Genomic DNA, 13,378 nt, shown 5'->3' with positions numbered 1-13,378 from the left:
AGGACCTCTTCTACCCGGATAGGATGAAGACTTCGGACCGTCTGGAGGACCACTTCTGCCCAGTTGGGTGAAGACGTCTCAAGGTAGGGTGATCTTCAAGGGGTTAGTGTTAGGTTTTATTAAGGGGGGATTGGGTGGGTTTTAGAGTAGGGTTGAGTGTGTGGGTGGTGGGTTTTAATGTTGGGGGTTATTGTATTTTTTTTACAGGTAAAAGAGCTGATTACTTTGGGGCAATGCCCCGCAAAAAGCCCTTTTAAGGGCTATTTGTAATTTAGTATAGTGTAGGGATTTTTTTTATTTTGGGGGGCTTTTTTATTTTATTAGGGGGATTAGATTAGGTGTAATTAGTTTAAAAAAATTGTAATTATTTTATTATTTTCTGTAATTTAGTGTGTTTTTTTGTACTTTAGTTTATTTAATTTAATTGTAATTAATTGTAATTAATTTAGGTAATTCATTTAATTATAGTGTAGTGTTAGGTGTAATTGTAACTTAGGTTAGGTTTTATTTTACAGGTCAATTTGTACTTATTTTAGCTAGGTAGTTATTAAATAGTTATTCTACCTAGTTAAAATAAATACAAACTTGCATGTAAAATAAAAATAAACCCTAAGCTAGCTACAATGTAACTATTAGTTATATTGTAGCTATCTTAGGGTTTATTTTATAGGTAAGTATTTAGTTTTAAATAGGAATTATTTAGTTAATAATAGTAATTTTATTTATATTTATTTAAATTATATTTAAGTAAGGGGGTTGTTAGGGTTAGGGTTAGACTTAGGTTTAGGGGTTAATATATTATAGTGGCGGCGATGTTGTGGGCAGCAGATTAGGGTTAATAAATGTAGTTAGATTGCAGCGACATTGGGGGCGGCAGATTAGGGGTTAATAAATATAATGTAGGGTTCAGCGATGTTGGGGGCATCAGATTAGGGGTTCATAAGTATAATGTAGGTGGCGGCGGTGTCCGGAGCGGCAGATTAGGGGTTAATAATATAAAGCAGGTGTCGGCGACAACAGATTAGGGGTTAATAAGTGTAAGATTAGGGGTGTTTAGACTTGGGGTTCATGTTAGGGTGTTAGGTGTAGACATAACTTTTATTTCCTCATAGGAATCAATGGGGCTGCGTTAGGAGCTGAACGCTGCTTTTTTGCAGGTGTTGGTTTTTTTTCAGCCAAATCTGCTCCATTGATTCCTATGGCGAAATCGTGCACGAGCACGTTTAGCCAGCTCACCGCTACCGTAAGCAGTGCTGGTATTGAGGTGAGATGTGGAGCAAAATTTTGCTCTCCGATCACTTTTTTGCGGCTAACGCCGGATTTAAAATAACCTGTAATACCAGCGTTGTCTGTAGGTGAGCTGAAACTGCTTGTTAGCCCGCAAGCCTTACAGACAAAAACTCGTAATCTAGCCGTAAGTATTTTATAGTAACTTAATTACCATGACAAGCTTTGTAGTCTGCTGACTAAACCCGAGATTGGCTCTTTCAGATAAGGCAAATGGTGGTTGGAGTTTGGCTATTGAAAAATAATTGCAGAGAAAGGATGTTAGTTTGTTTTAAAAACTTTACGACTTGGCTGATATGTTATTGTATATAGCAACAGGACAGACATATCTTGTAATTACAAGGTCTTTACTGTCCATTTAGACACAAAGAATTTTAAACAGAAAAAATGTTTTTGCTTCTATCATTCTGGACTAAACTTTAGTATAAAACTTCACTGTGGTTTTTTTCTACTAACATTTGTTCTTGAAGGATACTTCCAATTAATTATTATATTATAAAAAAAGAGAGAAGTGGAACAATATGTGATTTAAAAGGTTTATAGAAAAGGCCAAATAAGCCATCTTTATCCAGAGAAAATTTTAGTCTGAATAGCTTTATCATCAAGTGAAAGGAAAAGGAGAAATAAAAGGTATAGAACTTGATGCCAAGAATGTATTTATAGCCTGTAGCGTAGGCATCCGAGATTGCTACTGAAGAACATAACGTTTTCTACATAAACTCAGCACACAGTATTTAAAATGTATAGAGGAGATGAGGTCAGTGCAAAAAAACTTTATTATTCATAGTTCTAAACTCCCTGGCACATGAACAGTAAAACAAAACTTTATTGATATAGATGATAACAGGAGACATATCAGGCTTTATTGCATGAATAAGGGCATAGATTGTTTTGACCCATCTTTATCAATAAAGGTCTGGTTTAATGTTTTAAAGGGATATGAATGTCAAAATTAAAGTTTCATGATTCAGCAACAGTATGCAATTTTAAAATACTTTTCAATTTTACTTTTATTATCAAATGTACTTCATTCTCTTGGTATCTTTTATTGAATGGGGGGGCTGGGGCCTGGTTTTCAAACATTTCCAAGGCCGGTCTGATTTCCCAGTCCGGCCCTGGTGGAAGGTCTATTTCTTAAAAAACAAAAAGACTTAAATATAATTTATAAAAATAAATGTAAAAGTCTCTATTTTATATAGATGTGCAGCTTTTTATGACCTGCCTCTGAAAAATAGAAAAGAAGTAATAGAAAATAAGAAAAGAATATATGGGTAATGGCTGAAAGGATGCTTAGACTAAATAAATGTTTACCTAATTGTACTTGAAAAGCGTTTTGTTTTTTACATTTAGTTTTCTAATTTTGCGTTGTTATCTATATAGTGGGCAAGGTATAAACAAATGAACTAAAATAAATATACATGGTGCTCCTTTTTTTGTTTTAGTTAAGAAACTACACTGAATGTGCCTGTGTCCAAAGCCGTCAAGTTATCAGCCCTCCAACTGTGGGACAACGCAGCCAACTTCGAGTAGTTATTGTCAAAACTTATTTAAATGAGAATGGCTATGCTGTGTCTGGGAAATGTGACCGAACATGCAATACACTCATTCCATTTTTAATATTCCTTTTCATTGTCACCCTTATTACTGCGTGCGCTCAACCCTCGGCAATCATAGTGACACTAAGGTAAGATGGGACTGTCTGTTTTGTTTATTGATGTTGTGTTTGACAATATTTGCCCCAGGAACACCAACGTTATGTTTAATTTTACAGTGCAGCAAAAAAAAAAAAATCAATATTGTCTCAAAATTAGATCTCCAAATATAAAAATAAAATAAAAAACTTTCCAATTTACTATTCTCAAAATGTTCACAATCTTTTTATAGGCACACTTTCTGAGGTATCAGCTCCTACAGAGCATGTGCAATAATTCACATTATATAGCTATTTGCGTTTTGTGATTGGCTGTTGGCTTTCACATGATATAGGGGGCAGGGAAATGTAAGTAACTGAAATTTGTCAGGAAAAAAAATGACTACTCATTAGAAAATTGCTATTGCATTGTCTTTTTTTTTTATAAATTTGTTGATTATGCAATTCTATTGTATTGAATAGTCCTTTAAATAAATATGAATGTTACAATTTTTGAATGTGTAAATTTTAGTTGACCAACACGTTATATAATCAAATGGTAGATAAGAACCTGAACACCAATGCAGTTGGCACATTTTTTCTTTTGAAGAATTCCCATACAGTATTTTTAGTCACTTAATACACTTGAAGACTTCTATCACATAACCTCTTTCCCTGCTCTGCTCTAAGTTATAAAATTAAGTTCATAGGGCTCTGTTTATTAAAGTTTGGACAGACAAGGTTCACGGATAGGAATGGGACCACCTTGCATTGTGGAGAGTGGGCAGCATCTTCTGCTCGCATTTACCATTGCACAAGCAATTTCCATTTACCATTGAACAAGCAATTTCCATTTACCATTGCACAAGCAATTTCCATTTACCATTGCACAAGCCCCCTGCTCTCATGTAACCAGTAAATGCGGTGGAGAGGTTAAACAGCCATGGTCTACTGAATTAGCTTTGCACTAGTAATAAATATTAGTGCTTAGTATCCCCCTGCACATTGCCCCAGCATTACCTACAGTAATGAATGTGGATACTTAGCTCCCAATCTACCTTAGAATTGCCCCTAGCTTTATATACATTAATGAATGTAGTTGCTTAGCTCCCCAGCCCACCCTAGAATTGTCTCTAGCATTAGAAACAGCAATGATTTATTGGTACTTAGCTCCCTAGCCCACCCCAGCATTATAAACAATAATGAATGTGGGTAGTTTGCTTCCCAGCCCACTCTAGAATTGTCCCTAGCATTATAAACAGTAATGAATCTGGGTATTTAGCTCCTATGCTACCTTAGAATTGCCCCTAGTATTATATACACTAATGAATGTGGGTACTTAGTTCCCCAGTCCACCCTAGAATTGCCCCTAGCATTATATACAGTAAACAATTTGGGTACTTAGCTTCCAAACCCACCCTAAAATTGCCCCTAGCATTATATGCAGTAATAAATGTGAGTACCTCCTAAAACTGCACCTGACATTTCACCTATAGTAATCAGTGTGAGAGCCCCCTAGAAGTGCCTGACATATCATCTATAGTAATAAATGTGAGTGCTTAGCTACCGCAGAGCCACCTTAAATGCTGTTGCATTTATTTATAGTAATGAATGTGGGAGTTTACAGCCTTCAGTAACCGCTTAGTAGACTGATACTATGGTAATTGTGATTGTATATTTGCACAAACCTAGATATCCATATATATATATACAGTCCAGTGTATACTTTCTGTGTATAGAGGGGGTCTAATTTAGATGCTGAATGGCCGCTTTCATTGGTGGAAAAAATACCTAGGTTCTATCAGTCTACTATAAATGTGGGAAATGAGTTTATTTATTCATTACTAATTTGCTTTACATTTTTCCAGGACCTACCTAATTACATTTTGGTGGTTTCAAGAAATGTTTATTGAAGTGTTGTAGTATTGTTATACCTCAATTTATTGAGATTATTCACAATTACTATACATTTTCTTACATCTGATTTATAGATTTTCTAAGGAAATAAAGAATAATATTGTCTGTTCAGACATGACATAATCATTCTGAATTGACTGCACAAAACCTATTCATTTCCATTAGTGTCCTGGGAAGAACTTTTCTAAATGCCACATAAGACATCAGTTTGCTTAGCTTCAGCCTTAGGGATTTTATTTTTTGCATTGAATTGTTGATTTTTATTTGCTGGCACCATACCAAGTGCACAGTTGAATACTCTTAGATATATATTTCATGGAAAAAAAATATTAGTTTTGCTTTGTTTGTGCAGATCATTGAATCATTTTTGATTGAAGCAAAACATATTTATAATATTTCTGACAACATCAACTGAAATATTGTATTATAGTTACCAAGAATCCTTTATTTGTATGGAAATGATGGTTTCTGCTTCCATTCTTTAGTGTTCACTGAACATCCTATAGCTGCTCCTCATGGGTCAATCCAACAGAACAATTGCACAAAACCAGAAGTTCACAAAAAACTCTCTATTTTGAGCAGTTCCTTCTAATATAAATAATATAACTAGTCACCCCTTCTTCTGTTAAAGGGACATGAAACCCAACATTTTTCTTTTGTGAATCATGTAGACTCAGAGAATACAATTTTACATTCCAATTTACTTCTATTGCCTAATTTGCTTCATTCGTTAGATATCCTTTGTCGAAGAAATAGCACATAGGCATCTATGTTCAGCCACCAATCAGCAGCTACTGAGCCTATCTAGATATGCTTTTCAGCAAAAGGATATCAAGAGAATGAATCAAATGAGATAAAATAAGTAAATAGGAAAGTTGTTTAAAATTGTATGCTCTTTCTAAATCATGAAAAAAAATATTGGGTTTTATGTCAGTTTAAGCTTACATGTACTGTCTTATAATAGTGGAGTTGCCCTTCTTTTTAATATGGGCTATGTCTACAGAATGTTGAGCATTTCCTAAACATTCATCATTTGTTTCCGCAAAAAAATATGTATGTGTCTTTTGTTAATTTAAATTAATCATGTGCAGCCATTTGTATTTATGTTCAAATATTGCTTCTCACATTCTTCAGTGTAGGTATATTAAATCAATATAGTTTTCAAATATTACATTAAAGTGATTGTAGAGTTTATGGTATGCAAAAGTAAATCCTGAAATCTACCTTTTATTTTAATAGTACTTTCATTTATATTTTTTTAAAGATACACAAAATCTTTATTTTGTAAAAAAAAAAGTAAACTAATGGATTTATTTGACATTTATTTGAGATGCTACTCTCATAATTTTTTGGACAGCAACCTTCATCACTATGTATAGAAATATATATATATTTTTTTTTTAATTTATACATTTTAGTTGAAAACCAATGGACCATCCAATGGATTAATTTGACATTTATTTGAGCTACTCTCATAATTTTGTTGGACAACAAACTTAATTAAATATCACTATGTAAAGAAATCTTTTATTCTTTTTTTATATATACTTCTTAGTTGAAAATGCATCATTTATTAAATTAAATTTAGATTTTTCCTTTGATAATATCAAGGGATGACTAAAAACCATGTTATACTTGTTAAGATATAAATCATGCACCAGTACTTAACCTCTTAAGGACATATGACGGAATTTTTCCGTCATAAAACAATTAAGCAAACTGAAAGCTGTGTCCTTAAAGGGTTAAAGGTAACGGATGTTAGTAAATAGTTGCCAATTAAGGGTTGATTACAGTCTTGTTCTTGTTTGTGGCAAATAACTATTTCTGAACTTTAGTGGGTGTTATCATTGTGTTTTTCCATTGATCACAATCCCAAAATGCTTTTACAGTTAATATATATCCCTAATGCTCAAAATCATTACCTCCTGAAAACACAAAGGGCCAGATAATAAGTGGAGCACTGAAGTTAGAGAGGGTCGCAATAAGCAATAACGTGATTGTGCTAAGTAGCGTGCATATTATACTTTGAAAGTAAATGCTTTTGCTCGAGCGCAAACTAAATTAGTGCACGTCGGGTTTGGTTTAAAAAAAAGGTATATGGTATATATGACAAGGCATTTGACTGGGAAGTTCTATATTGTATTGTCTAAACATGTGTATGTGTGTATATAGATGTCTATATAAATATATGTGTATTTATATATGTATACACATATAAACACACACACACATATATACAGTATATATATATATATATATATATATATATATATATATATACACACTTTGGAGCCCTTTACAATCAAATACATTAAAACCTCATTTATTTATTTTTTATATTTTATAATGTATTTTACATTAGAATTTTCTTCACATAGAAGAAAATGTTCTTAGTATTTCCGACTACCCAAAACACTGCTCAAAATCTACTCTGGCATTTATGCAGAGGAACAAGTAGAATGTTCTACAATGGCCATCCCAGTCCCCAGACCTGAATATCATTGAGAATATTTGGGGTGATTTGAAGTGGCCTAAATTGGGGTGGGGTGCCTAAATTTATGCACCTGTCTAATTTCGTTTTGATGCATATTGCACATTTTCTGTTAATCCAATAAACCTCATTTCACTACTGAAATATTACTGTGTCCTTCAGTTATTTTATAGATCAAAATTAAATTGCTGATCCAAACACCCAATTATGAAAATCATGGAAATTGTCAGGGGTGCATAAACTTTTGCATACAACTGTGTGTGTGTATATATATATATATATATATATATATATATATATATATATATATATATATATTTATATATATATACAGGGAGTGCAGAATTATTAGGCAAATGAGTATTTTGACCACATCATCCTCTTTATGCATGTTGTCTTACTCCAAGCTGTATAGGCTCGAAAGCCTACTACCAATTAAGCATATAAGGTGATGTGCATCTCTGTAATGAGAAGGGGTGTGGTCTAATGACATCAACACCCTATATCAGGTGTGCATAATTATTAGGCAACTTCCTTTCCTTTGGCAAAATGGGTCAAAAGAAGGACTTGACAGGCTCAGAAAAGTCAAAAATAGTGAGATATCTTGCAGAGGGATGCAGCACTCTTAAAATTGCAAAGCTTCTGAAGCGTGATCATCGAACAATCAAGCGTTTCATTCAAAATAGTCAACAGGGTCGCAAGAAGCGTGTGGAAAAACCAAGGCGCAAAATAACTGCCCATGAACTGAGAAAAGTCAAGCGTGCAGCTGCCAAGATGCCACTTGCCACCAGTTTGGCCATATTTCAGAGCTGCAACATCACTGGAGTGCCAAAAAACGCAAGGTGTGCAATACTCAGAGACATGGCCAAGGTAAGAAAGGCTGAAAGACGACCACCACTGAACAAGACACACAAGCTGAAACGTCAAGACTGGGCCAAGAAATATCTCAAGACTGATTTTTCTAAGGTTTTATGGACTGATGAAATGAGAGTGAGTCTTGATGGGCCAGATGGATGGAACCGTGGCTGGATTGGTAAAGGGCAGAGAGCTCCAGTCCGACTCAGATGCCAGCAAGGTGGAGGTGGAGTACTGGTTTGGGCTGGTATCATCAAAGATGAGCTTGTGGGGCCTTTTCGGGTTGAGGATGGAGTCAAGCTCAACTCCCAGTCCTACTGCCAGTTTCTGGAAGACACCTTCTTCAAGCAGTGGTACAGGAAGAAGTCTGCATCCTTCAAGAAAAACATGATTTTCATGCAGGACAATGCTCCATCACACGTCCAAGTACTCCACAGCGTGGCTGGCAAGAAAGGGTATAAAAGAAGAAAATCTAATGACATGGCCTCCTTGTTCACCTGATCTGAACCCCATTGAGAACCTGTGGTCCATCATCAAATGTGAGATTTACAAGGAGGGAAAACAGTACACCTCTCTGAACAGTGTCTGGGAGGCTGTGGTTGCTGCTGCACGCAATGTTGATGGTGAACAGATCAAAACACTGACAGAATCCATGGATGGCAGGCTTTTGAGTGTCCTTGCAAAGAAAGGTGGCTATATTGGTCACTGATTTGTTTTTGTTTTGTTTTTGAATGTCAGAAATGTATATTTGTGAATGTTGAGATGTTATATTGGTTTCACTGGTAAAAATAAATAATTGAAATGGGTATATATTTGTTTTTTGTTAAGTTGCCTAATAATTATGCACAGTAATAGTCACCTGCACACACAGATATCCCCCTAAAATAGCTATAACTAAAAACAAACTAAAAACTACTTCCAAAACTATTCAGCTTTGATATTAATGAGTTTTTTGGGTTCATTGAGAACATGGTTGTTGTTCAATAATAAAATTAATCCTCAAAAATACAACTTGCCTAATAATTCTGCACTCCCTGTATATATATATACACACAGTATATGTCTGTCCCTTAGACAAAGTCTCCCACTTTCAAAAAACAAATACAATACAAGAGGAGTGTAACACAGCGCTATAAGGGGAAGATCTCTGTGGCAACTGGGAAGAAAAGCAAAAAAGGCCCCTAAGGCTCCCACTAAAGTATAGGGACGGTGGAAGAAAAAGACACTCAGGAAGAATGTGATAATACACAAAACGAGAGAGAAAAAATATCATGAGCAGTATACCAGCATCAATAATATAGATCACAATGAAATAGGTAATAGCAGATAGAGCATAAACATCATATACAAAGACACGGGGAAAATAAACATCAAATCCTAAAAAAGATAGCAGATAATAATAAAGGCAGTAGGAAATAATAATAAATAATAGTCCAATCAAAAGTCCACAGTAACCAAGTAGCAGCAATATTTGTGGCTGTTGAAAGAAGCAATCCTACCTCAAGCAATCAGTATACTTACAGACGTAACCTCAATCATATGAGGTAAGTAGAACGTGTCAGGTGGTGAGGAACTTCTGCCCACGAGGATAGCGTATATTGCTCACAGTCTGTATGGTAGAAACATCCGCAGTCTGCTCCAGTATTACGAATGCTTTTATCGTTTTAAACGCTTTTATTCTAATTTTTATATTAGTTTTTATCTCTTCAACCTGATTGGCTCTGTATAACACACCCTCTCACAAGATTGGCTCTTTATATTTGTGTATCTGATACCTCATAATGTATGGAGGTTCCAAAGTGTGAGTACCTTTCCTATAGGCCACACTATATTGTGTCAGTTTTATTGCTACATAGTTAATAAACAGAATTATACTATGTTTTCCTTTTGATGTCTTTTTTATATTACTGGAGCAGTCTGCGGATGTTTCTACCATACAGACTGTGAGCAATATGCGCTATCCTCTTGGAAGTTCCTCACCACCTGACACGTTCTACTTACCTCATATGATTGAGGTTACGTCTGTAAGTATACTGATTGCTTGAGGTAGGATTGCTTCTTTCAACAGCCACGAATATCGGTGCTACTTGTTAAATTTGGACTTTTGATTGGACTATTATTTATTATTATTTTCTACTGCCTTTATTATTATCTGCTATCTTTGATTTGATATTTATTTTCCCCGTGTCTTTGTATATGATGTTTATGCTCAATCTGCTATTACCTATATTATTGTGATCTATATTATTGATGCTGGTATACTGCTCATGATATTTTTTTCTTTATTGTTTTGTGTATTACGACATTCTTCCTGAGTGTCTTTATCATCCACTGTCCCTATACTTTAGTGGGAGCCTTAGGGGCCTTTTTTTGCTTTTTTTCCCCAGTTGCCACAGACATAAATCTTCCCTTTATAGCGCTGTGTTACACTCTTGTAATATATATATAATATATATATATATGTATATATATATATATATATATATATATATATATATATATATATACTGTATATATATATATATATATATATATATATATATATAAAAACAGTCCACAGGGAGCACCGGCTGTGTTGTTTTAAATCTGTGCTTTATTTTATGGTGTAATAAATAAAGCACGGATTTAAAGCAACACGGCGAGTGCTCCCTGTGGGCGGTTTTCTGTATGTATTATTTGGGAGGCACTCCAGATTACAATTGGGCACAGTGATTGCTGGTTCTTTCTGGTTATATATATATATATATATATATATATATATATAATGTATGTATGTGTGTGTATCTCTCTCTCTCTCTCTCTCTCTCACTATATATATATATATATATATATATATATATATAAAATTTAATATATATCTAGAAGGAGAGGTACATTTACATTCATATTCAGTTTTTATTGTTGTTTATTGGAACTTGTCATAAATAGTGGATACAAATATGTTTCCATATACTTTTTACAAAAAAACATTATGCTTTTTTTCAGAAGGTAGGATATAGCAGGGCTGTTCCTTCTCAACCCCCCCTCCCTTGCTTGTATAAGTAATTATCCTCAAGTGCACAATTTTTATACATGGCACCACAAGGTATGGAGTAGGACACTGATAAGGAGGGTGGAGCAGGCTACACTTGGCAACACTAAAGTGTAAGTCATTTTGGAGATTTATGGAAATTTTATTAAAATACTTAAAAGCTTTTTTTACAGTTTTTTTCACACACTGTTTTACCTCAGTTGACACTAGGTCCCAGGTGTTAGAGGGAAAAAAAGCAGGCAAAGGGCTTTAACATAGAGATACATACATATACATGTCTAAAGATGGATATGTATTGATATGTGTGTGTGTATATATATAGAGAGAGAGATAGATAGATATAAGTCTATATTTGTGTACATATGTATTTATGCATTTACTAGTCTTTAAAGCCTGTGTACACAGGACACCCCCCTGACCATGCCCCCATCACGCCCGCTCCCACGTGACCACACCTCAGCCACGCCCGTTCCCGTCGACTACGTTCCCCATCATGTCCGCTCCTGCCCACCCTCTCTGCTGTCTGATCCTCACAGCCTTGACATATCCTTCCTTACGACCAGGTCAGGTATGATTGTCTTGCGCTGCAATCTCTACTGCGCATGACTGCATCGGTCAAACATACCTGGCCTTTTATAATATAGGATATGTGTACATATATATTTACGAACATTTATACAAAAATAAACACATTAATACATATGAACACATATATAGACATATATATTAGTGCATTGGAGCCCTTTGTACTTAAGTAGATTAAAACAGGAAAAATCATATTATGCAATATTCATATTTAATAAAGGTTTTAGCTATGTATTTACTGTAAATATTTCACATTCCAATGTTCTGCACATAGCAGAATATGTTCTATGTATTTCTAAATAGATATTTATATATATATATATATATATATATATATATATATATATATATATATATATCTGTACATATCTATACCTATATATAATCATATATATATATATATATATATATATATGTATAGATATATATTTACCTAAATACCATCAGATATATCTAGAAATATGTATTTATGAATAAATAGAACATATTGTTCTATGTGAAGAACATTGAAATGTGAAATATTAATATTTTCATGTCGAGTTAGCTCACAAGAATATGCGATCGGGTTTGCGCGCGAGTTTCCACTTTTTTGCTCCTTTGACTTCTATGAGTGAATAGGTTATGGCATGGACAATATTGTAAATTTGGCTTTTTGCACAGTTAGTTTGCGAGCGATAACCTTTTACCTTTAACTTGTAATAAAAGTTTTCTTTGAATTCCAAAAACTTAAAATAAAATTCCTGCTTAATAATATGACTAAATTTGGGAATCTTGTGTTACGTTGAATTTAATAGATCTTTTTAACCAAAACATAACTGTTAACCAAAACATTATTTTTTATTTTTGGGTACCTATAAAAACAATGTATAATATTTGCATCCTTATTCTTTCACTTCTTGCATTCTTGCATTGTACTATTACTCAATTTAGACAAAAATAATAAACAATGGTGAGATTCTCTAAAATCAATAGCTGACATTGCCCTTTCCATTTTTCCAGAACTAGATTTAAACATATCTGTTGATATCTGATACGAAGAGAAATATGTGATACCATCCAATCGAATCAAAAGCCTTCTAGACGCCCATTTAACAAGCTCCGTAGTGAGCTTGTGGGCCCGTGTTTCTGGCGAGTCTTCAGACTCGCTAGAAACAGCAGTTATGAAGCACCGGTCTTTAGACTGCTGCTCCATAACCCTGTCCGCCTGCTCTGATGAGGCGGACAGGAATCGCCAGAAATCAACCCGATCGAGTACGATCAGGTTGATTGACACCTCCCTGCTGGCGGCCGATTGGCCGCGAGTCAGCAGGGGGCGGCGTTGCACCAGCAGCTCTTGTGAGCTGCTGGTACAATGTTAAATGCGGAGAGCGTATTGCTCTCTGCATTCAGCGAGGTCTTGCGGGCCTGATCCGCACTGTCCGATCAGGTCCACAAGACCTTTAATAAATAGGCCCCCTAGTGTTAACATTGCAGCATCTTCTTTCTTTACCTGTTTATCCTAATCAAGGCTTCAAAAATAAGATATAACATTTAATTATTTGCAGATATTAGGAGTTCATGATCTGCTAAAGCCCCTCTGGTC

At 34.6% G+C, this 13,378-nt stretch overlaps 1 protein-coding gene across 1 annotated transcript in view; it reads left to right on the top strand.

Moving 5' to 3' along the window:
- The window catches only part of SLCO5A1 (solute carrier organic anion transporter family member 5A1), a 282,587-nt gene that overhangs the window by 236,704 nt on the left and 32,505 nt on the right, over positions 1–13,378 (top strand). The window contains 1 exon segment of the mRNA XM_053715106.1: positions 2,730–2,971. Within this exon segment, the coding sequence (XP_053571081.1) occupies positions 2,730–2,971 (242 nt within the window).

The sequence above is a fragment of the Bombina bombina genome, chromosome 5, assembly GCF_027579735.1.
Source record: "Bombina bombina isolate aBomBom1 chromosome 5, aBomBom1.pri, whole genome shotgun sequence".
Lineage (NCBI taxonomy): Eukaryota > Metazoa > Chordata > Amphibia > Anura > Bombinatoridae > Bombina > Bombina bombina.
This window is presented reverse-complemented; position numbering and strand designations above follow the sequence as displayed.